The sequence below is a fragment of the Cynoglossus semilaevis genome, chromosome Z (assembly GCF_000523025.1).
Source record: "Cynoglossus semilaevis isolate Cse_v1.0 chromosome Z, Cse_v1.0, whole genome shotgun sequence".
Taxonomy (NCBI): Eukaryota; Metazoa; Chordata; class Actinopteri; order Pleuronectiformes; family Cynoglossidae; genus Cynoglossus; species Cynoglossus semilaevis.
Genome location: NC_024328.1, coordinates 19,015,174 through 19,040,741, shown reverse-complemented (window position 1 = coordinate 19,040,741; position 25,568 = coordinate 19,015,174). Strand labels below are relative to the sequence as shown.

The 25,568-nt window shown below is 40.3% G+C and overlaps 2 protein-coding genes across 3 annotated transcripts in view; one reads left to right on the top strand and one right to left on the bottom strand.

The window, feature by feature from the left end:
• acsl2 (acyl-CoA synthetase long chain family member 2) overlaps nucleotides 1-14,373 on the top strand; it is a 22,148-nt gene extending 7,775 nt beyond the window's left edge. For both annotated transcript variants that reach the window (XM_008336773.3, XM_008336772.3), the window contains exons 2-20: nucleotides 1,674-1,906; nucleotides 1,993-2,107; nucleotides 5,260-5,324; nucleotides 5,450-5,551; nucleotides 5,776-5,875; nucleotides 7,442-7,620; nucleotides 8,773-8,805; nucleotides 9,028-9,079; nucleotides 9,236-9,309; nucleotides 9,635-9,712; nucleotides 9,793-9,927; nucleotides 10,013-10,147; nucleotides 10,712-10,880; nucleotides 11,103-11,191; nucleotides 11,275-11,391; nucleotides 11,807-11,950; nucleotides 12,035-12,136; nucleotides 12,226-12,297; nucleotides 12,397-14,373. In XM_008336773.3, the coding sequence (XP_008334995.1) occupies nucleotides 1,676-1,906; nucleotides 1,993-2,107; nucleotides 5,260-5,324; nucleotides 5,450-5,551; nucleotides 5,776-5,875; nucleotides 7,442-7,620; nucleotides 8,773-8,805; nucleotides 9,028-9,079; nucleotides 9,236-9,309; nucleotides 9,635-9,712; nucleotides 9,793-9,927; nucleotides 10,013-10,147; nucleotides 10,712-10,880; nucleotides 11,103-11,191; nucleotides 11,275-11,391; nucleotides 11,807-11,950; nucleotides 12,035-12,136; nucleotides 12,226-12,297; nucleotides 12,397-12,537 (2,133 nt within the window). In that variant the 5' untranslated portion in view covers nucleotides 1,674-1,675 and the 3' untranslated portion in view covers nucleotides 12,538-14,373. The remainder of the gene's footprint in view (nucleotides 1-1,673; nucleotides 1,907-1,992; nucleotides 2,108-5,259; nucleotides 5,325-5,449; nucleotides 5,552-5,775; nucleotides 5,876-7,441; nucleotides 7,621-8,772; nucleotides 8,806-9,027; nucleotides 9,080-9,235; nucleotides 9,310-9,634; nucleotides 9,713-9,792; nucleotides 9,928-10,012; nucleotides 10,148-10,711; nucleotides 10,881-11,102; nucleotides 11,192-11,274; nucleotides 11,392-11,806; nucleotides 11,951-12,034; nucleotides 12,137-12,225; nucleotides 12,298-12,396) is intronic.
• bin3 (bridging integrator 3) overlaps nucleotides 13,578-25,568 on the bottom strand; it is a 33,361-nt gene continuing 21,370 nt past the window's right edge. The window contains exons 7-9 of the mRNA XM_008336770.3: nucleotides 19,227-19,368; nucleotides 17,435-17,569; nucleotides 13,578-14,694 (exon numbers count right to left, since the gene is read on the bottom strand). Coding sequence (XP_008334992.1) covers nucleotides 14,548-14,694; nucleotides 17,435-17,569; nucleotides 19,227-19,368 — 424 coding nt within the window. The 3' untranslated portion in view covers nucleotides 13,578-14,547. The remainder of the gene's footprint in view (nucleotides 14,695-17,434; nucleotides 17,570-19,226; nucleotides 19,369-25,568) is intronic.

The window sequence follows — 25,568 nt, the reverse complement described above, 5'->3', positions numbered from 1 at the left end:
ATATATATATAATGTGTATATATACATATAATGATGTTCTTTATTATATTTGTGCATGAAAGGAAGCGGATGTTACTGACATATGGGAACCCCTTACTCTAAAACTGCTATCACAACAGTAATTAAAATAGTACTAATTTAGTCATTGATTAAGTTGCTTATTCTGTGCCAAGTTTTTTTTTTTATTCCATTTGTCAAATTTTCATTCAGTCTAATTCTGTTTTGTAATTTCTTCCTTTGTTGGCTGTTTATTGCTCCAAACCCAGATTGTTGTTGTTGCTACTTTTATTTTCCTGTTGGTGACTTAACAAGTTGTTTTCATTCAAACCATAAATGCATGCAGTAATGATAAATCTGTTGGTTAATTTAGTTCAGTTTATGACATCATCCTTTTGCCATTGAACGACCAGGATGGTCCCAGTTCAAAAGGGAGGGGTATGATATCACTCTTTGCACATCTTTTATGGAGTGTTGGGGGTGGGAGAAAGTGGGTGAGAGGTTGAGGGGTGTTCAGGGAGGGCAGTGAATGTGGGAAAAGGGAGATTTATTCATTGATGTAAATTCCTGGCATGGTGTGGTGGTGAATATTGTGATTGGCTGGAGAAAATCTAATGCTCTGCTTTGGATACAAGAGTAATCTGTAGGCCATATTTAAGAAAAAATATGGCCTACAGCCCCTCTATATATATCAGTGAAGACAGACTGGGAGTCATGTTCCTTGTCTGCTGCCTCTCACCAACTATACAGACCCAGAGTCTCTGACTGAAACTGTAGCCCAACGACATGACTGAGGGTAGCCTCCATGCCTCTTTCTTCTAAACCAATCATTATTACTTCCTGGTGTCTCTCCACCCCCCAAACCCCCCTCTCCGCCCGTACCCTCAACTATATCCAGCTCAGAGCCTTTTCATTCTTTTCTTCTCTTCACACTGGGTTTCCTGCCAAAGCTTGTGACCCAGTGTGATTTAATGTTTTCAACAAGACTCTTCAGGCTTCTGTTTTAAACTTTCACAAGTGGAGAGAGTGTGGAAACTGTTGGTTTCTCTTACAGTTTTAGATGGAGAGTTTCTTTAGTTTCTGCAACAGACATTTTTTTTCCCGTTGACATGTTTCTGCTGCTTTTCAAGTTTAGGTTATGAAAACCATATAAACTGTTTCATTCTTCTATGACAAGTTGATACCCAACACCAGTCTATGAAAATATAAACCTTGTGAAAATTATTTCATGCCTTTGAAGAGCCATTCTCCCCTAACAAATCAGTCCAACCCTTCACATGTAAGGTAGCTAGTTTAGACCAATCTATCCAGCGCCTGTATGTACTATTTTGCGCCACTGCGCAACCACCCCAGGAATAGCCTAACTAACTCCTGAAGAGTTAGTTAGGCTCCTGAAGAGTTAGTTAAGAGCCAAGAATTTTAATTTAAACATTACTACAATTTTAAACATTACTACATTTACATATCCTTAATGACCCCTCAACTTTCAGTGTGGTGTTACCAATTCAGTGTTACCAAAACCAGCTGGGGACTGCTGGTCTATGTTATAGTCCATCCATAGACAGAAGGTTTTCCCTTGTTTTCTGAACAGCACAAAACCATTTACTTCATGCGACAGAATGATTAGATTTCCATCTGTTTAACTGCTATTCTTTTTTTTTGTCCTTTCTTCTTAGCTATGCAGTTTCTGGAGTGGCTATTGTCACTTGGCTTCAGCTCTCGCTCGAACACGGAGGAATTGTGGAGTCGTCTGCTGCCTCTGCCCCCTCCTCTTCCCTCCTTGTCCCTGTCTACTTCCTCTCTGCTGGGTTTAGGAGCCGTAGCCTCCATCACTGCGTATTGGCTGATGAGTCGACCTCGACCCATGCTTCCTCCCTGTGATCTAGGAGCCCAGTCTGTGGCTGTAAATGTGAGTGGACCATGGCCACTGTAAGTAGACATGCATTCAGATATGTGTCTGGGTAGACATTAAAGAATTTTAGGTGTGTGTCACAGGGAGATCCCAGCTGCAGACGATCAGCTCTTCTAAAAGATGACTTGCTGCTGGACTTTTACTATGACGACACCAGGACGGTTTACGACATGTTTCAGAGAGGCCTGCGGATCTCAGGTCAGTCAGGTTACTGTGGTTGACGTTCAGTCTTGGGTAAAACTACATACATTACATTACATCCATCTATCTTCAGTTATTTTCAGGTTGGCGTTTAGTCACAAGGAGATGAAGGGGAGTACATTGTAAAACTTAAGTCACCGATATCCAATAATTAAGTATAATTATCACCCAATTTGCCATCATTTTTTATGATGTAGTTGGATACTTTATAACTTTTAATACAAATAGGGAGAATACTCAGTAGAAATCCTTTACCATTGATATTTTCTAAAATGATTCTCTCACAGGAATTCTATCATAGTAAATGCTGCTGTGTGGCATGGAAGTCAATTAATTTAGTTTAATGTCTTACTATATGCATTAACCTATGACTCAGAAGCCTATGGAACCAAAAGATAATGTACAACAGAGTGTTGGAATAGTATCAATATATGTAGGTTTTCTTCTGTGCTACCTGTGCAGAACTAGGGGAACCAAAGGACAAAACGAATATGAGAGACTGCCATCAGGTGTGGTTGATGGCAGTCAGGCTACAGCTGAGGGCAAACTTTTTTTTAACATTTTACCAATGCATTTCCATTTGAGAAAAGCCTTCATTCATTTGCACTGGTTGGAGGAAGTTGGTGACTTTGTTGACATATGAAGGGTGAAGGGGAACCAAAGCACGGTCAGTTCTCCTCAGTGCTCAAAGCTTAAATACAGTTTTTTACACACACATCAATGGTCAGAACCTTAACCCTTTACAGCCATGTGGTGTTCACGCACCACTTCTGAGTGCTGATTGGCAAAGGCTGCTCCAAACAAAGATTCTCCACCAATAGAAAACATGTACATGTGCTGAGCTATTCTGCTCAGTAACTCAGGTTAGATCAAAGAAATGCACTTTGGATTCTTTTTCTGTTTGATGTTCTGTATTTACAATATCTTAACACCCTTTCTTCCTTCTTTCCCTTTTTCATTCTGTCATTCCCAACTTCCTTCTTTTCTTCGATCCTTTTTGTAGTTCCTCCTGGAATCGAACCCACAACTTTCATCTCTCTGCTTATTGGGCAGGTGTGCTAAACACTACACAATGAAACCGATTCGTTCTTTAATTCTTACCTTACTAATTTGTTTAAATATATAAAATATTGTTTTCTCCTTTAAGAATTTAACTTGCACTTAAACAATTATTAAATTCAAAACGTTTTTGAACTTATAGAACATCATTTATTCTCCTATATTTGTCTTACATTGTTGCTCTGGCTGTTTAATTTAGCATTTAGCCAGTGCCCACTAAATCCTTCTTTCCTTCCTTCCTTTCCTCCTTCTTTCCCTTTAGCCTGAGCCTTCTTCACCACCGCAGTGGTGTTTGCAGACCAGGAGAGATCGTTGGAGACGTGCACGCCCAGGAACCTCATGGAGTGGATCCTCTCCACACAGTCACCGTGGATGTAGAGAGGGGCCGGGTCTTCTCTGCCCTTCCTGAAGTCCAGGATGAGTTCTTTCGTTTTTGTTGTGTTCAGCTGAAGGTTGTTCACTGAACACCACACAGTCAGTCTGTTGACCTCATCTCTGTAGTGAGACTCATCCCCCCCTGAGATGAGTCCGACCACGGTGGTGTCATCCGCAAACTTGAGGATGGTGTTTGAGAGATGGGTCGGGGAGCAGTCAGATGTGTAGAGCGTAAACAGGAGGGGGCTCAGGACACATCCTTGTGGGGAGCCGGTGCTTAGTTTGATGGTACTGGACAGGTGGTGGCCGAGTCTGACAGATTGTGGGCGGTCGGTCAGAAAGTCTTTGATCCACAGGCAGATGGGGAAAGAGAGGCCTAAGTGGGACAGTTTCTGGACCAGGATCTCCGGGATGATGTGGTTAAATGCTGAGCTGAAGTCCAGGAAGAGCATCCTCACGTAGCTTCCCTGGTGCTCCAGGTGACTCAGCGCGGTGTGGAGCGCTATGGTGATGGCGTCCTCGGTGGATCGGTTTGGTCTGTAGGCAAACTGGTGGGGGTCCAGAGTGGGAGGCAGAAAAGTCCTGATGTGCTGACATACAAGTCTCTCAAAGCACTTCATGACTACAGGCGTAAGTGCAACAGGTCTGTAGTCGTTTGGGCTGTCCACTGCTGACTTTTTCGGGATGGGGATGATGGTGGAGGTTTTGAGGCAGGGTGGGACAATGGACAGTGATAGGGACAGGTTGAAGATATTAGTGAAGACTCCGCTCAGCTGGTCAGCGCATGCTCTGAGTACCTTGCCTGGTACTCCGTCGGGGCCGGCCGCCTTCCTGGGGTTCACTGACCTTAACACACGTCTCACTTCATGCTCCTGAAGTGTCAGTGTGTCTGTGCTGGGGTAGGTGGGGGTGGTGTGTCAGCTGAGGGCCTGGCCGTCTCAAAGCGGGCAAAAAAGTAATGTGAGCTGATTTACCAACCTGACTGCAAACATGGATCAGGAACTGGAAAATAGCTGCAGGAAATGGCATCTTAATTATCAACAATATCAAAGAGATTGACCAAGCTGCAGCAAGATCAACACTGCCAGTACAACATCGATTGCAGTGACAAACATCCTCGGTTTTTTCACAATCAAGTTCAGTGGCTTCAGGATATTTGACCAGTCATGTATTCTGTTATCCCTTCTCAGATGTAGTTGTTTAGTGTGTCCTCTAATTTGTCACTTAACAAATCTCCTAACTCCAATCTATTGATGTGAACTCTGAAGTCTTATCAAAAACTAAAAGTTACGTGTGATTCAAGGAAGCCTTCCCAACAGCTGGTGGAGTTCTGCTCCTTATACTGGGAGCATCAGCCAACATTCAGTCACCTCAGAGGAGCGACCTTGAGCTTGTCACATGCACACCACACTAGTTAGACACCAATGAAAAAATTACACACACAGACGAGCTTGGTGTCATATGGAACATCCTGTAGTACTCTATGCCAACTGGCTAAGCGTTGTTAGCATAACACACATCAATTCCATTCCACTTTGAAGAAAGTGTGGACCACATAATGATGATTCTCATTCTGACAAGCATCTAACAAACATTTATTTTACTAGGGTTGTAGCCAGGATGGATGATAATATACAATTTGAGTCTAAAAAAAAGTTTAAAAAAATCCTGCTTAAGTTTAACTTATTGTTTCTCTGCTGTGTTGTCTCCTCCAGGAGACAGTCCATGTCTGGGCTTCAGGAAGCCAGATCAGCCCTACCAGTGGATCTCCTACACTGAGGTCTGACACAATGATCATACAGACCATGAAATAAAATAAAAATATAAAACAATAGTTAACCTTTAATTTTTTTTTTCTGTCTAATTTTGCCACGACCATTGTCTCTGGTGCATTTGCTCCCTCAGGTGGCTGAGTGGGCTCAGGGCCTCGGCTCTGGTCTGTTGGCTAAAGGCTGCCAACCCAACCCACAACAGTTTGTTGGGATTTTTGCACAGAACAGACCAGAGGTATGGAGTCATAAAATTGTTTCTTCACAATATACAAACCTAAGCTCAAATATCTATTTCTTTTTTTAAAAATATCTATAATAGAATAAATAATAATAGTAATAATTAAAAACATAAATAAAATCTCATTTGTAGATTTATAATGAAACAATGGTTAATGTTAGATATTTGACGCGAGGAAGTGACGGTAACTCTGCTATTTTGTCTCCCTCTGCTGGTGAAAGTGGATCATCTCTGAACTGGCCTGTTACACTTACTCCATGGCGCTGGTTCCTCTGTATGAAACACTGGGGATGGAGGCCATGGTTCACATCCTCAACTTAGGTGAGAAAATAGTTATTTTATTAACATAAAATATTCAATACATTTAAAGGAACAGTTTACAGAATCTTAAATGCCAGAGGGGTTTGCTTCCAGAAGGGCATTTGGGTATAAAAACTAATAAAGAGAAAAGGCAAAAGGGATTCACACTGACTTGGAAATAGGTTTAAACACTGATACAGGTGTACAGTGTTAATATGGAGGGTTATTTACTAATATAGAAATGCAAAGAAAGGAAGTGTAGCAGTTGCATGCCATCCTCTGAAGCAGAGAGCAGAGAATCCAAGGTTTGATTCCCAGAGGAACCACATGCTTGGCGCCTGCTGGGGGCAGCTTGTTAACAGTATATTTCTCAAATATGGGATCAATATAGTACAAATGTATCTAAAAAAAAATATATATATATATATATTTTATATATATTTTTTTATTTATTTAAACAGGAATAAGACAGATTTATGTGGCAATATGTTAAGAAATTCCTAAAATTTCTGTTATTCATTTTCACATGTCACCTGTTTGTTTTCACTTCATAGAAATTTGAATTAGTCTCATTATTTTTTTTTGTGTGTGTAAATTTATAACATTATTGTCATAAATCAGTTCATACACTGGAATGTAATGGTGTTTGAGGAACACTGGGGCCACAACAGAAAGTAGTTAGCGGCACTAGCAAAGATAACACAAAATGTCAGAATACCAAACTATTGAAATTGTTAATAACAAGCATTTGTAAATCAAATGGGTAACTAAAAAAAAATTGAATACCGAGCAATGCTATGATGAGGATGAGTACATTGGAGTTCAGTGGTTAAGCAGTACAGCTGAGTACTTTTAAATGACTGCATATAATTTAAAGGTAAACTGTGTAAAACAGAGAAACTGATGTTGTTGCAGTATACCGTGTGTGCGTGCGCGCGTGCGTGAGAGAGAGAGAGTGCACGTGTGTATTGTTTTTCTCCATGTCTTCTTGACTTCCTCCTACAGTCTAAGATTAGAAACTCCCAAATAAACCGTAGGTTTGAGTGTGAGTGTGATTGGTTGTTTGTCGTTATAAGTGGTCCTGTGATTGAGTGGTGATCTTTGTACCTTACCTTCAGCTGACCACAGCTGGTGGTGGGCTGTAGCCCTCCGATGACCCAGTAAATGATTCAGAGGTAGAAGACGAATGAATGAATGAATGAATGAATGAATGAATCTCATCTGTTGGTTTCAGTCTGTGGTGTTTAGCTGGGCAGTCAGTCACTATTTAGTTTGGTCAAACTGGTGTTTTCCTAGTTTCTGTGGCTAAGATGTAATTCCATCAGATCACACATAGAAATATTTACTGTACAGTGTCATATTATAGCTGTTTATGTTGACTGCTCCATAAACCTGCTGCCTGCTCATGTGATCAAAAACATTCAAAAAAATATTTTAATAAATATTGAGGCTGCTTGACAACTGACTTCGGGAGTGTAATGCTAAAAGTTATATTATTGCAGAAAATCTATTTTCCAGATGTGACCGTCTTGACTGCTGTGCTGTAGTTAGCCGTTTCGTTGTCAATGATACTCTGTGTGTCTTCAGCTGAGATCTCTCTGGTGATCTGTGATCGTGAGGACAAGGCTATGTGTCTGTTGGAGAACAAGGAGAGCGGTGCAACTCCAAAGCTCTCCTGTCTGGTTCTGTTCAACACTTTCTCTGAGGCCTTTGTGGACAGAGCCAAGGCCTGTGAGGTGGAGGTCCTGAAACTGGAGGAGCTCACGGTGAGCAGGGCGGAGCTGATCAACATCTTTGATGTAGTTTACTTGTAATGGCTCCCAGACCGATTTCACAGAATAATTAATGTTTTAAAATACAAACTATGAAACTGCTGTAGATGTAGACAGTAAGTACAGTTGAAGTACTTTAAACAACAATACTGGGTATTTACTCACTTTTTTTAAATTTAATTTTAAATTCCAAAAATTTTTTTTTTTGCTAAATGCTCAAAATGTTTTTCACGTGTGTGTGTGTGTGTGTGTGTGTGTGTGTGTGCATGTTTGTGACGAAATGAAGGAAAACATTAACAAATGGAGTTTGGTTAACTTTTCTCTCAGAAACTCAGAACCCATTCTCACAGTACTGTCACAGCACTAAAGACGAGTCTGGACCCAGACAAACAACTTCAACTCAGTTGATCCCATACATAAAGGCCACGCTATCACAGAAATGAAATTTTTAACTTTGAACAAATTGCCGTCATCGGAGAGGCATCTGCTGCTGAGACAGCAGTAAACAGAGGAGCAGATACTTCACATGTGTAGACTCATTGAGTTCTTGTCTGTGGAACAAAAAGGCTGTGAAACGATATAGGTTTAAAAGACGAGAGTAATGTGACATCACTTGACTTACATTGTTGGCCATTTTTTCTTTCTTTCTTTCTTTCATGGAGCAGTGTGCTTGTTACACTGTGTTCCGCAAAGTCCAAACAGACAAAGAATCTGCAGATAGTCCAGGTTGTAGTATCTGTATTGGAGATGAAAAATAGTGTTGATCCAACACTGGTTATCTTCACTTGGATTCCTTAGTTTTTGCACATGTATTTTAGGGTTGTAGGAGAATATCGATACACTGAATTATTGTGATATTTCAGTGTATTGATTTCATTGACAATCTACAGTACTGTATCAGTTGTTTGTATTTATTATGTCTCTAACGATCCTTGTCAATCCCTGTGTTCCAATTTTAGTAACCCCGATGTTAAGCATGTAACAGTGTTGTGTGTTGGTTATGCTGACAGGATCGCAATATATTACCAGACATTTCTGAACGTACCAGCAAACATATTCCTTTTGTCTTCAACTCTCAGCGGCTTTAAATAACTCTTGTCCGTCTGTCTGTCTGTCTGTCTGTCCGACTGTCCGTCCACATCTTAGGACCTGGGAAGAAGGAACCTCAGAGATCCTGTGGTGAGTTTTATCATCTATCCTCTGCAGCATCAACTCATCAAAACTGTTCTCTGTAAATATCCAGCTGCCCCACTAAATGCTGACTTGACAGTTTTATTGTTGCCCCTGTCCCATATGGTGTAATTAACACTCACTTGTAAACTGATAGTAGAGGAGGAAGCACTTTGTCATATTTTTTTTCCCCCTCTTCTTCCCATATTTTATTGCTGCCTGCTGCTGTAGCCGCCCCAACCCCAGGATCTGGCCGTGGTTTGCTTCACCAGTGGAACCACAGGTATCGTCTGATCTCACCAGTCTCTCCCTAATTACCCCTTGCTCACATCCTTAGACCACTGTCCTTCAGTGTCCACTAATGACCTCTCTGTAGAGCACCACTGCTGTTTCCTATGCTGCACTCAGCACTGCCATAATGTCTTGTTTATTTATCCAGGGAAGCCCAAGGGAGCCATGATCACCCACGGAAACATCGCCTCCAACACTTCCTCTGTCATTAAGATCCTGGAGGTCTGTCTGCACTTCCACCTCCTTGTCTAATTGAGAACAGCTTCCACACTTCTCCCCATCTGCTCCCGTCTCTGTATGTCTAAGCTGTCCCTCTCCCTGCTGTGTCTAATGGTATGATTAATTGGCTGTTTGATTGTCCCCATCGTCCCAGGTACTTTAACTAATTGCCCCAATACAAAGATTCTCCTGCCTAACTGCCGGTGGAGAAGCCACAGGAGGGTGTTTGATTGCCTGTGAGGCTTCACCTTATGCTTCTGCCGCTGCCGCTGATCAGACTTAATCTCTCCCTGGTGCTTTGCTCATTTTATTCCTTGTTTCCTCCCAGGGTTCGTTTGTGATCAAGCGGGAGGACGTGTCGATCTCGTACCTGCCACTTGCCCACATGTTTGAGAGGATGATTCAGGTAATTGATCCTCTTCCCAGGTGATTTTTATCTTTGAGCGCACTTGTACTTTGGCTCTAAATGTTGTTTATGGCTGGCAGGTTTCAATGTTCTGCCATGGGGCCAGAGTGGGATTCTACCAGGGGGATATCACGCTGTTGATGGACGACATCAAAACTCTCAAACCCACCTTCTTTCCAGTGGTGCCTCGATTACTCAACAGAATCTACGACAAGGTCGTCAGACGTACAAGACACGTCCAGGCCGCAATCTGTGAGAAACGGTATTTAACTAAACCTGTTTCCTGTTCCTTGTATTAAGATCCTGGGTTCCGTGTCCTCTCCGTTTAAACGGGCGCTGCTTCACTACGCGGTGAGGAGGAAGCAGGCAGAGCTCAGGAGTGGCATCGTACGCAACAACAGCTTGTGGGACAAACTGGTGTTCAGGAAGATTCAGGTCAGTTGTCCTAATTTTCATTCCTTATGAGCATCATCACTGAAACCAAATGAAATTTTAGCACTTATCATACTCTAAGGTAGCACAAAGTGCCTCTTATAACTTCAAAAACCGTGTGTGAAAGTACTCAAATGTGCCGTATTAAAACATGTGGCTTATCAATTATTACAGAGAGAACGCAGTATGGAAGCCATATGTTCACTAATAACCTGACTTTCTCAGTTCACTTCTTCCTGTTCCTATGTCCTACGCCATAATATGATGCAATGTAATACATCAATTGAAGTCAATGATGGCTTAAATTATATTAAGTTATATTAAATTATGCCCCCCCCATGCTTTTTTTTACTGTCACACACACCAAACATGGTCACAGTTTATCAACTCATCTAGAAATTGTCTTGATAGAAGCTGACAGGTGATTGTTGCAGTAGCCTTGAATTTCACACAGTCAACCAGTCTTACAATCCTCCAGTCAAAAGTCACTCTGAAGCATTTCACACATGAGCTAAAAAGTCACTGTCTCTATTTTTAATAAAAACTGCCTGCACTCTTGTGTTCCAGGCCATGCTGGGAGGTAATCTCCGCTTCGTCCTGACTGCCTCAGCGCCCATCAGTCCTACAGTGCTGTCCTTCCTCAGAGCTACCATGGGCTGCCTGATATTTGAGGGCTACGGACAGACAGAGTGCACTGCTGGCTGCACATTCTCTCTGCCTGGAGACTGGATTGCAGGTAGGACATTCCAGATGACTGACCTTTACGTTTGACCTTCAGTGTTCGCACAGGTTCCATCCTCTCACTACAGACACACATTTGAATCATAAAATAGTGAAAGTATTCTTTTTCTCATCTGTATGTGTCCAAATTGATGATCAAAGACTTCATACTGTTCATTTTTTTTCTCACATGTCAAATAGAGCTGTACAAATAGATTTGTGATGTGTCTGTATTCAGGTCATGTTGGTTCTCCTTTACCTTGTGCCATGGTGAAGCTGGTTGACATACCTGATATGAACTACTACGCCAAGAATGGAGAAGGAGAGGTGAGTCAAAAACACTACTTTTAAAATGAGTAACAGACAGTTGTCTGGTGCTGAATCTTCTCATGCCTCAAATTATGTCTTAGATCTGCATCCGTGGGCCGAGCGTGTTCAGAGGCTACCTGAGGGACCCAGAAAGGACAGCTGAGGCCTTGGACACTGACGGATGGCTGCACAGCGGTGACGTGGGCCAGTGGCTTCCGGTAGGTTAGGTCTGAAAAGGCAAGGCATCAGGAACACTGCTACACAGTGGCATTTAGGAAAATAAATTAATATATGCATTTCCCTTCATATCCTCCATTATAGTCTTGACACTCATGGTGTAATGTTTCCATCCGAGATTTCATTCTTTGCCTTATCTTCTTTATAATATCCAATTGGTGTCATGCTCTTTCACTATTTTCTTTTTTTATTTTAACAGTTTTTCTATTAAAGTTGGTAAAAAAAAACCAACAACATTGTGTTTGCCCTGATTTTAAAATCAGAGTGGCAAAACCTACTTAAATAATACAAATAACAACTAAACTCTGGACAAAGAAATTCATTTAAATCAGATTTTTTTTAGTTGCATATCCACTTTACTCACAACTTGTTACACGTCAATTTCTCTTCCAACAGAACGGGACACTGCGCATCATTGACAGAAAGAAGCACATCTTCAAGTTGTCCCAGGGAGAGTACATCGCTCCAGAGAAGATCGAAAATGTCTACATGCGCTGCGTCCCTGTGCTGCAGGTGTTTGTGCACGGAGACAGCTTACAGGTACTACTTCATTACCTGTTCATGTGGTACTAGCTCAATGCAATAGTTAAATATAACATTTTCTTTGCTCTGTCCTGTCACCAGTCATTCCTTATAGGCATTGTTGTGCCAGACGTTGAGGTGTTTGTTTCCTGGGCTAAGAAGAGAGGATTAGTGGGGTCCTACGAGGAACTGTGCCAGAATCCCGTAGGTCAAATCCCAAGTGGTGTTTCAAACCAGCCTTTGATAACATTGAACACTGTGGATTTGAACATTCTTAACCTGTCCTCCCACAGGACGTAAAGAGTGCTGTATTAGAAGACATGAGAGCCGTGGGCAAAGAAGCAGGGCTCAAGTCCTTTGAACAAGTGAGCAACCTGTGCAGATGTCTGGAAGCTTTGAACCAACCACCATGGCTTTATTTTCCATTGTGTCATTTTTATTTTCTTCTTCCTACCTCTTATCAGGTGAAGGACATTCACTTACATCCAGAAACGTTCACCATAGCCAACGGCCTCCTGACACCCACCCTGAAAAGCCGACGTGTAGAGATCCGCAAATTCTTTGAGGAACAAATTACGACCATGTACAACAAGACGGGTGTTTAGTAGACCCAGCAAAAAAGTTAAGTCTTAATCTTTTAACGGTGTAAACACAATGTGATGTTTGGGTTTGGAGTGTGCGGCTTCACAAAGGTGTGTAATTCACTTGTAACTCGGTGTCACACATGTTTAACTTGAATTACTCTAAAAAGTTAGTATAAAGTATTTACGACTAATTGACTTTTTTTTTCCTTTTTCCTTTCACTAAGGGGACTGAGGTGGGGGGCACTGTAGCACTGGAATTGAAGGGCACCAAATACTGTATGTTGTAAGGCCAACAAAAAGAGCTAAGACTTTCTATTTCTAAATTTCTTGAGGATTGAGACCTCTGTATTGTGGTTGTTGCTCATGTTGTAGCACATCTGCAATAACATTTTTTCTATAAAGAACTTGATTTATGTTGGACTCAAAAACATACTCCTTTAACTGATGGTGCTTAGATTTGGTCACAGATTATTTTCCAGAGAAGAATCAAGTGGTTCAGGAGAAACCGCAAAATCAAGTTATATTTCTTCCAAGGCTTTTCCCCAACAAGATATTTTAAAGGGATGTTGTATTTTGGAGATGTAGATATTGCAATAACTGTAGTATAAATTATAAAGATGGTTGGGTTTTTTTTTTTTTTTGGGGGGGGGGGAATCTTAGATTCATACCTGTGCATTTTGGAGACTAGGTACCTGCATTGAGCTGTGTACTTGTACAATTAATGGTCGTTCTGTAAATACTTGTTATATTGACATCCATGGATGTGACATGGCTAAAAAGTGAAATGCAATATAGAGTAACTGAATAAACTGGTGTACATGGATTGTGAGTGTCTACTTTTAAATATCTTCATGAGTGTCATACAGAAACAATACCCTACTTTAGTGAAAGATGTGGAGCAAACTCTCCTTACTTTTCGTCTAAATTACATTTTTTTTCTCCCATTTTTGTCTACGTAGCTAATAAAAGATTTTGTAGAATTGTATTTAAATGCCCAGGATTCCACCAAAATGTAATATGGCAAAAGAACAGACGCATTTGGAGGAAGTGTGAACAAGAGGTTTTCTTATCTATGGTACTTTATTTCCTGATTGGTTTAACATTGACATGACACTAGAAAGTAGTATCGAATGTTCTTAAATAAAAAAACCCTACACATAAGAGTTAGTGTTTACAAATGTAACGCAAAGACAGAAAATCCTTCAGCTACACAAATTTAAAAACTAGAAAAACATTATTGACAATTGCATGTTTGATCCAAATCAACAAAATTAAATAAAAATGACTAAAAGTTAAAACAACACAGTTTAAGAATAAATTAAATCTTCTGACACAAAACCTCACTTCTGTGTAACACCTACTTTATGGCTGCATTAACAACGATGTTTCTGAGTAACAATACATGGGTTTGACACATTATGTGATCCCAGATTAAAAAAAAAACAAACAAACAAAGAAATGGGACTGCCGAATTCCCGCAATAGAACAAAGAAATCAGAAATGTCATTATCAATATTCCCCACCAGAGGACGCACCAGCCTGCTTATTTGACAGTGATTGGACTCAGCTAATGTGACAGGTCGACCTTTCACCAATGCTGCTGCTGCACATTGGTGCAGCACTTCGTAAACATATTTTTTTTAACTTTCATGTTAAGTTTAGGAACAATGTCCAGTTTGACCAGTTTGACAGTAACTAAAGATTAACGGTCAGATCACAGAAATTCAATCTAAATTTAGAAATTGAGTGTCTCATTTTAACAAACAAACCTTGTCTCGTTTCTCAAATTGACGTGATCTAGTTACAAAGCTCAAACAGAAGTTTGATTTCCTGACAAAAAAAAAAGTTATTTCAAAATGAGGCATTTCAGCTACTCTTCTTTGTCTTTGTGGAGTGAATCAAACACAGGAAGGAGATGAGGTGGCGAGAAAGCAAAATTATCAATTTAAGGCCACTGTTGTCCATTTAAACATACGAAACAGCCTAAAATAAAAAAAAACAATCTGGTGCATGATGTTCCATCATGATCCTTCAATCGTCAGCCACGATGGACAGAGCTCGCAGCTCGCTGAGCTTGGCCTCCGTATCCCTCTCCCTCTGCTCATCAGTCAGCCCCGCCTGGTCTATTTGCTCTGTTAACTCACTGAAGATCTTGTACATTTCGGTGAAATAGACAACCTAAAGGGTAGGAAGAGAGGTTGGGGGGGGTGGGGGGTGGAGAGAATTATGATGGTGAAAAAAAAGAAACTGTTTAGCTGTTTGGTTTACACAAGTATTCTCCAAACATACGTCTTCATCTCTGTAATTTCTTTGACAGCAGTTAGTGCCAATTTGTTAGTTTAAAACTCTTAAAACTTTTCAACGAGCATCACTCAATTGTTTCTTTGTATCTGCTGGTCTAAAAACTCAACCTCACTAATGACAACTGATGGAAGGGCGGGAGGAGACAAAGATATACAAAGATACAGAGATATGAAATGTACCAGACCACCTGCAGCAGGTAGACTGACTCTTCACTACTCTCTAGTCAGAGCTCTGAGAGACTGACTGACTTTCTTTTTCCACATTCACTGTTTCTTCTCTTGAGTTCAAGAGTCAGACTCCCTGGAGAGATGCTTTGATGATTAATAGGCCTTAATCACATTACAGGAGTTGCAGGGAGCAGGCACAGAATCAAAGTAGTGGGACATTGAACCCTTTGGAACAAACATACACACACACACACACACATTGTTTTATGATGTGCCAAAAAAAAAAAAAAAAACAAATCAAGAAAATTGACTAATGAGAGAAATGACAGCTGAAAAGGATTTTTCAAGAAAATAAAATCTCACAATATAAAAATGTCTAAACATATACCCTGCTGATTTTAAAATCAGCTGGTGGGATAAAAGTTTTACCTTTTGAGGACCCAATCTGAAATACTTTAGTGTGTTTATCCCAATATTTGCCACCTTAACCACATGTGTGGGCTGTAAGTATTGGGTTACTGCTGTTTGTGGGGGTAAAACCGGATATATATGTACTTTTTTTTTTTTTTTTTTTTTGTTAACCAAAAGTGGCTTGTTGACAGCACCAATCGGAAAAAAGGCCACATGACCAGTGATGATAATGTGCACCAGATTAATGTCTGGGTGACTTCTGCAGGAGCAAAGACGCTGCTGCTGCAATTAAGTCGAGTCACCACAGGGAATAACCACAGCCTGGACCACGACTGTGGCCACCTACAAGACAAAGAGGAGTCTTTGGGTGAAGCAAACCTCTAATCTACATGACTTGTTTCAAAGCACCTCAACATACCATAGTCCCAGCTGCTTAATATTTATACAGAGAGCTATGAAAATGATGTGAATGATTGAGATCCCTATGTATCCACTCTGTCACTAAACACCGCCTAAGCATTGTTTCAGGAGACAAAGAAAATCCAGAGGAAAAAGAGACAAAGAAAGTTCTCTGGTTGTTTTCTAAAATGAACACATGCAGCAAAAAAGGATAAGAATGGGGGTGGGGGAGGCGACAGACAATATTACAATTGATCAACAGCTGTACAGGTGGACAGGCCAGACTTTCCCACCGACAGTTGTGGGACAGAACTTGTGGCAGTGAAGACGAAGCCTCGCAGACAAAGACAGCCTTTGTGCCTTTTTCCTGCTGCCACTGGGAGCTGAGCAGCAGCAGTGAGCAGCTGGGAAAGAAGGGAGTGGAGGATGAAACCGCAGCAAAGCTGGGGATGAGGTCCACCGGACCACTGACCACCCACGTGTGGCCCTGCTTGTGTGTGGAAACGTTAAATGACTGAGGATGTAGTTGTGTCATCAAATTCATGTTCTCAAAAAGACAACTTTTTTTTTTTTTTTTTTTTAATTTTTCCTGGTTTCATAATTGGATGCAGGTTCTCTGCAGCCAATTACAAAACTTAAATTATTGTTGAAAGCAGAAAAAACAATGATTTTTCAATCTACCAATGATCAGAATGGAGACGATCAAAACTGCACACGGCCCTGTTTTTAATCTTGGTTTAACCAGGCTCTTTCACTATGCCACAGGTAAACTGCCATCTTCACATGTCAGCAGGTACCCCAACATACAATTTATACATAAAGTACATTCTGTGTAATTATATATTAAACCTATGTATGTAGATCATTTTGGCTAGGTCAAATTAAAAATAACTCCTATGTTAAAGTGTGGGCACCTCTGGGTTGGACATGAAATAAACTAACCAATATACAGCAGTTGTTGGCAAAGAGACACACACAAACAAAACCGTGCACACACGCACAGCACACACATATACACCATCAGGTCAATTTGGAGTTTAGTCTTTTGCTCTTCTGACATGAAGACTGTAGGAACCTGGGGCCAAACCACTGATAACGTTGGTACAATAAAATATTTCAAGCAGCGTAAACAACAATATTATATATTATTGTGATTCAAAGCTAAACCCATGAGGAAAAGAGAGATGTGGTTTGATTTATAGATGTATTTCATCCTGGTCATTATCGATTGCTTGTTTTGTCAATTTAAAGTTCAAAGAACATCATAAAAGACCATCATTGTCTGGACTAATTGGGTTTCACTAATTAGGCGAGTGCCAGTGGCTGTCCGAGGAGGAAATGACAGGAGCAGGCAGAAGTAAGGCGGGGATTGGAGGAGTGGAGGGGGCACGGTGGCGCTAACGTGAGACACCCAGCTGCCTTTAGCTAAGACGAAGGCCTGCAGGGCTGCAGCGGTGCCACACAGATGAGGCCCTTCTGGGCTACAGACAGGAGTGTGGGCCGTCATTGGGGTTAATCACATTGGGACGGTATGGATGGAGACACACTGACAGCATTAACACTGACTTTCAACAGACACTGTGTCCACTTTTTAGATGAGCCTGGGGTTGGGTTTGTGCTTGGAACTAACCACTAACCTGTGCACGGATGAGGGCCTCGAAGCTGGGCTGGAAGTAATCGATGCGGCTGTGGTAGAACTTGGGCATCTCGTCCAGAAGCTGCTTGTTTTTTGACTCAAAGTCCTCCCTCACAGGTCGCAGCTCTTCTCTGGCCTGAGACGTGGAAAAAAAATAGGAACATAAGTTCAACAGACTAGAAGTCATGATGGACATGAACACACAGATCATCACAGACTCACGCTTTGACTCATGTTGGTTAGCAAAAGCAACAGTAAAAAAAAAAAAGACCACTTTGTTTAACAAGTTTTCCATAATTAAAACAAATTACTTTTTTCAGTTTGAGGGTGTTTGAGTGTTATGGTGCTTACAAACCAAACTCCATAAAAGTTAGTACACATTGTTTGACAAAATGTGATTGTATCAGTTAGGTAAAAAAATACAATAAAAAGGGAACATCACAAACACCACCAGTATGGGCTAAAACACAACACATTTATACTTTAATATAACATATTTAAATATCTAAACATTTCCATGAAAGAATGAGCCTAGAGTAAAGGATTTACTGCAGACACAGCTGGCCTATTGGACTGCATATACTTTAGGCACAGAGCTCAACACTTTACTTAATTAAGTACTTTTTAATCTTTGGTTCTGATATCTGATTTTATGGCCAAAACATGTTAACATTTTGGACAGAGATAGTTGGCATCATCAGCCACAGGCTGCTATGATTTCTACAGATCAGCAAAGGCCATTGAAAAAAAAAATCTACAATAAATGACTGGATGTAATACTGTAACACACAAAGGTGGAGGGATTCAAAGGGTGCAGGAGAATAAATGTGCAAAGAGAAAACTTTGTCACATGAGGCATCACAAGTGTTCTTTTCTTATTGTTTGGAAAGGTTCTGGTTGCCTAATTCCCACGGAGAAGGAGTGCAAACAACAAAAAAAGGCAATAATCATGACCAGAGTGAGGAGGAGTGGGTACTGTGGGCATACTTGGCTGTGAGTGGACTCCAGCACCACTGATCCGTGTGTGTGTGTGTGTGTGTGTGTGTGTGTGTGTATTAGTGGGTAGTCTACAGTAAGCATGGAGCTATGGAATACACAATGAATCTGTAAGAGAGTGAAAGAGAATAAAAAATGTTTTTATTATGAAAGGAGAGGGAGGGCTCAAACTGGAACATATTGTTTATCTGCTGCATAATGGTGCTATGTCTTTTACCTGAGCTTTTCTTCTTTATGCACTTGTTAAAATGGCATCCAAGTGTTTTGTAGGGATCATTCCTTTAAGTGCACACAGTATCAAAGGGCAGAGATGGAGGGGCCTCTTTAAGGCTTTGTTCCCCTGACAGTGCTTTTCTCCATGTGTGTGGGTGGCTTCAACGTGTGAGGATGTGTTAGAGGCAATAGTGTAGACTGCCACACTGCAACAACTATCTGTGAATGTGTGTTCATATGCGTTAGCCTTGCATTGTATGTGTGTGTGTGCATACGTGTGTTTACAATTCTCAATTACGTGCCTGTAGATGTGCAGCGCTGCCTTTTTTGAAAAAGGCAACTACTTGAGAGCCCGGTAGCTTGCGTGGGTGAAGGAGCGTACATGTACAGTATGCATGTGCTCTACTATTTTTGCTCATATCCAGTCAGCATTTGCCCCCTCCCCCCACCCCCCACCACTTATTCTGTGCAATTCACAGGACGTACACCATGTAAGAGCAGGTGAACTTTGCCCCTCTGCAGATAGGGGGAGCATATTAGTAGATCCACACATGCAACAAAAGTATCTTTATATCAAAGATTACCTGGTGCAGTTTGACCATCACAGGGCCTGTTTTCTCTTTCTCTTCATACTTCTCCACTTTCGCCTGGAGTCGCTTGTAGTCCTGCAGTGCCTGCTCCCGACGTTTCACTGACATGTTGAGGCTGGGGAAGACACCACTGTACCTGTAGGACAAACACACAAGACCTTTAACCTACTTGCTCCAGCACATGCTTAAGGTGTGCAAATGTTTTTGCATGCAAAAAACCTGTATGTACAAATTATTTCAAAGATGGAAAGCAAAAGTTAAAAACAAAACAAAAACAAAACTGCTGCATAATGTCTGCATCCATCTGAATATAAGTCATAAAAGAATAAAAGCCTTTTCTTCAATGCCTTACTGTAACACTACTCTCAAACTCCAGAGGACAGCACTGTGTTAAGCTCCCTCTAATCTATTATCTAATTACTATGGTTCAAAATGGCATGAAACAATTCATTTTATGACAGTTATCATCTTCAAAATGAATATGTATTCTTGCATTGCAGATCCTGGTCTTCAAGCACTAAAAATAGGGGGAAAATAACCCTCATCTGTAACTTAGCAACAGGAGTCTGAGCTTTATCCTGGGACTTGTTGAATCCATTTTGTGGCTGCTTTTAATGGAGAATAAAGAATGTAATACAGTAAATATACTCTCTAACAATATTTAATGAAGAAAAAAATAATCAATTCGAACAACTGCAATTAGATGACTGCTTGGATGAAAAGTAAAAGACAAAGGTATCCTCAAATGTATACTGAATAAGTGTAGTTAATGTTAAACATCGTTTGTTTTAAGTGTTTTGATTAGTTAAAGAAAACACAGCAAAAAATCAGCAGGANNNACTCAGTTTTACACATTGTCAATACACTTCCTGGTTTAATCAAAGTTTTTGATTCTATAAAATCAGTCTTTTTTTTCTTTTAAAACCCGTTGACTGAGAACAGGGTGACTTGATAGATAATGGAAATCAAAATATAAAATACATGAAAAATTATGTATTATAATTCTTTACATGTACATTCATTTATTCATTATCTTCTGCTTAATTATTTTCATTGGCAGCTGGAACCAGTCCCAGCTGCCATTGGGCCAAACAGTTTTGTCTGCTTGTGTTTCACCCAGAGAAAACCCACAGGGAGAACATGCAAACCAAATATATAAAAAACTCAGATCAAACCAATGACCTTCTTCCTGTAAGGCACTAACTACTCACTACTTTCACTCTTCCAATGCAACTCTGCTCAGCCATTCTTTTAAATGCATGATTCTGGTTGTCAATTGTTATAGCATTTATTTGTATATATTGTATATATATATTTATTAATGTACTTTATCTTTTTTGCACTACACAAGATAGCCCCTCAACACCCACTGTAAGTAATTAACTAAGAAACTTTTAATATAAATACATTTTAAATGATCATCTTCTTACTTTTACTGGAGTACATTTTAGACTGGATATTTTACTTGTACTTAAAATTTCATCTGCATAACAGCGCTTTTACTTCAGTGGAATATTTTAATACTTATTCTACCTCTGCTGTATTGAGTTTGCGTATTATGTGTGTGGGTTTTTAGGGTTTCCTCCAAAAACTTTTAGGTTGACTAGATACTTGAAAATGACCATTTGTGTGAAATTGAGTATGAATTGTTGTTCCTGTCCATATGTGGCTCTGTGATGGACTTGCCAGGGAGTAACTGAAATTGGCCCAATGACAGCTGGAAATGGTTCCAGCAACCCCCGTGTTAGTTATGGATGGATGGATACTGGTTGGTCGTATAGATCAATACACGCGTGAGGCTGATTATCTTTTTTTCTGCATTAAATTATATGACAATTTCACAATTGAAATTACAATATTCAGAAATGCTATGTTCAGGTTTATCTGTGGAAGAGAAAAGATCTGTGTTAATACTTTAAGGGAATTAATAAACATAGATTCTAAACATGCTCTCCACTGTGGATCAACTACCAGTTACAACAAAACCAGTCCTGTATTTTTAATTATGTTTCTAACAAACAAACCCAGGGAAGACTGTATATGTCGAGGGAAATGAAAGTGGCGGTAATCAGTGAGCGGCAGTCATTAAACAATTAACAGTGAAACTGAAGGAACACTAAGCGCTTATTTGTTTTGTATTTGTAAACACAAAAACAGTGACAGTGGTTCTTCAAACTGCAGGACACAGGATGATTCACACAGGTGTCTGCAACAGGAGCGTCGGTAATAAAAACTGTTGTAATGAGGAGGGAGACAACTTTTTTTTTAACAGAATGACTCATTTGAAGCCTTTTTATCAAGTGTGGAGGAGCACAAATGCTGTAGCTTATTGTGCATGACTCCAACTCTGGTATTATTGCTACAACAATGTTAAGCTGCTATTTGCTGTATTTGAACCGATTCTTCTTTTTTTTTCATGTGTATCAATTGCTCATTGTCTTTTTATAGTCTTTGGTTTCTTAATGTATGACCCGAATATAATAAAAATAAAACATCTTGATTTTACTGTCCTTTTTTATTTATGCTACTCTTAATGTAAACTATCACGTTGCTGTTTAACAAAAGGAGGAAACACTAACAACATGTTGGGGAATTACAGCTTTGTTAGCCTTTGGATTTTACTAGAGAGTGAAAATAAGGAGGGGAGGATTAAGTGACGTGAAGCCATGCACAGTCTTGAGACAAGCAGGGATTGTTTCCGACAGGAAGTGGAGCAAGGAGTGGTTTCAGATCATGTGAGTGACATCACAGAGCTCAGCCCAGCCCAGCCCAGCCCAGCCCAGCCCCATAGCCCACGCTCCACCACTATTTATAATAATATAAAAAAAAAAAACCTCCAGCCCGGATTTATGGCGTGGAGGCGTGGAAGCTGGTCCACAAGTCTACTATCTGTTCCAGTGTACACACACATACTTCAAGTGCCAAGGGATTATGCAACTGCCCTCCAGACATAAACGCTCTCTGGTAAACTACTGGCTGATGACGATGTAGCAACATACCAACATTAGGAGGACACCAAAGCAAATCACTATTCCACCTTTGTACTACACCTGTCTAAGATGATGCAGTTTGCCCATGACATGGTTTGATGGTGTGTGTCACTAAAGTGGCACAGCAGAGTCTTACTCACAGTAAGACATTAAGACACTTGCCCATTAACCCATTCTTTTCCGTGCTCCATATTTGCCCATATTCTCTCTTTTATAGAACAATGATGTAAAAATGTAAAAATCCCAACAATGCAAAACAGTAACCATAAAAAATCTGTATAAACAGGCAATAATGTTACAAAATCTCTACTTTTCATTTTTTTATTTTGTAAAAAGAAAAATGAACACAAGGTGACTATATCGTTTTGAGTAATAGTTTGGGCAAAAAATGTGTCCAGATATTAGTATTCCTGTCCTGTCCCCAGCTGAACCACTGCCAGTCAACTTTGGCTGAATGAAATGTTGTGGTGTTTAAAGGCTACACAGGGGCCAAGGGCACACCACTGTACATGTGACAGGTCAGGGTGTGGTAAAGAGGCTGGATGGAAATAGCATCTGGACCAGAAATTGTGTTTATAAGCAGTTGCCAATCCACAGACAGGCCAGTCTGACCCAACAGCCAAGCCTGAGTCTGGTCTAGACACCCTCATTCCAGGAGGCTTGCCGTCTCTCTGGACAATCGCACTGTCACACAATACACAATGGGCCAATAAAAATAAAGGAGAGGTGATTGTCCAAGAGTTTCTTAAATGAAGGCTTTACTCAGGCCAGATTATATAGGTTGCATATTTTTGAAGTAGATTTTCTTTGGTTTTTAAATTACATCCACTGGATTTGCAAACGGTTTCATATCTGTAAGTGATAGCTGAACTTGAATGATGTCCACGCTGGTGAAACACCTTTGTCAAAGCAGACGTCAGTGGGAGTCTGATCTGCCACAACCTGTCTTTTGTTTTCCTGATCAAAACTCAGACAACTCACGAAACCTGGATATCTGATACACCAGATGTAGAGAAATAAAAAAAAAAGATTGATAACTTCATTGTACACATCTGTGCTGGAAAAAGAATTTCCATTCCAAGCTTTATGATAAAAATTAGATCAACTCCATTCACAACCACAGTCAGAAAACGGCACCAGTCCCAAAGCCATGGACACACTCAGCTATTAGTTCTGGCCTTTAAAACCTGTTCTTTGACTGATTTAGGGGGTGAAGGTATATTTTTCCGAGACAGAGGTCTCAAAACAGGCTTGGCTTCTGTCTCACCCAAAAGAGCAACAGAGCAGAAAGGGCTAGGTTAGGAGGCCTAGATAACACAAATTCTTCCATGCCCACGCATTCCCCTCCTCCCCACTAACACAAACACAGTGATATCATTCAGCGACCCCTGCTGAGAGGAAGAAATAAAAGTCTAGGCCTAAAAGGAGAGTGAGATGAAATCAGAAAAAAAAGAAAGGACGGGGGCTGCCACTTTTCATCTTTTTGTCTCAACTTTCTGTACATTTCCCTACTCTAAGTACTAAGGATGGATGCCAAACAATTAAACCACAATCACACATGAAAACATACCAAAAAACACATTCACACTGGGCGTCCATTAACATTAATTTGCCTTCTTTATTCTTTTTTACTATGGCACAAGATCACTAAGTGTTCAGAGACAAAGTAAAGACAAATATTCATTAGTGAAGGACTAATGGAATCTTAATGCAGGCTTTTAACTTCTGTAGCTTTTGTGTCACAGCCTCTATAGAAAACACATGGGTAAAATAATAGAGTAACTAATAGTGCTGTGATGTCTGGTGGAGAAAAAGTTAATAACTGTTTTCCTCTCCAGTTTTAGAATCACACAAATGTCTGACTTTTCTGATTTAAAAAAAACATGGCCCTGTGAGACTATGCACCTTCCAAAATCTGCAAAAACACCACATTAGTGTGTTTGCATGTTTGTGTAAGAGTGTGCACTGTCCTGAGACAGTTTTCCTCCTCAAACCATCCTCTGGGCCCTCTGCCATATTTTAAGCCTGCCCACACGTCCGCCTGCCGCCCACCAGGAAGAGGAAATTAGAACCATTCCATCCTGTCATTGCTCTGCCACCAGCACACATAAGGAAGAGAGGGCTCAACATAGACACAGGCACACACACACGAACAGACACTGACCCAAAGTTTTTCACGTTTTACTCTTTATCTGCTGATAAGTTGGTTATAAACAATGTGACAAGTTTCTGGAGCAAAGGGCCGAAGACAAGCTTACAATAGAAACATATGTAAGTGCTCATTCACAAAGCACATGTCAAACCACCTGGGAGGAGCCAGGAGAAGGAAGCAAGAACCTTAACAAGTTCTCCGGAAGACTGGTGGGATTGTCCAGCCACTCCCTCTAGTACCTCTGTGCATGTGGTGTGCGTGTGTCTGTGTGAAAAAAAAGTGAGACCAAGGAATGGAATAATGCTCATTGCCTGCTCAGATGGGGGCGAGTATTAGGAATGAGAATGAAATAAACTTTCTTCCAGACACAGAGCCACAGCAGCACTAACGTCATTTTTACACATCTTTATTACAACACTTCTGGTCTTTCTGTTCTAATGTACTAGTGTTCCCACCATACTACTGAAAAGCAGAGAACTATGCGACACACACACACATTGATTTATGGCAGGGGGGCTACACTTTCTTTTGGCTTGGGAGTTACTAAAATTACCTACCTGTGTAGAAAACCATAACTATATATTTCTGTATATAAACTGAACATGTTTTATATGTTCAATATATGTTATGGCACAATATGATTCAATTATTACAGTATGTGGTCACTACGACACACCATAGTGATTTTAATTATATTTAAATTTTTTATTATATTTGTATTGGCAACCCATTACTTAGAAAATCTAGATATGAAAAACCTCACCTTTCTGATCATCCAGGTACAAACAATAACATTCCAAAAATATTAGTATTTTTTTAAGTGATGGCAACAAATTAATCTTTTAAGTGATATTAATCACACAATTCTCTGCAATTAATCAGAATGTAAAAAATCAACAATTTTTTACAAGTAGTGTATTTCTTACTTATGATTGAAAAGCTAAAAGAAATGTGTCTTTCTCCATTTATCTGGGTGTCAGTTCTTTGTGGTTTGGATTCATGTCAGCTGAGTAGCAGTCTTAGGTCCACACTGTAATGCTTTTATTTGTTGAGGCAGCTAATAACTCCAGTCCCAAGTCAGTGCTGGTCAACATCCCATGGTTTTATGTATGTGTATTCAGGCAGAGAGAAAATTACGTTCCAGATAATAAAATGGCATTAAATGTACTGTACATAGAGGTTATCATTTTTAAG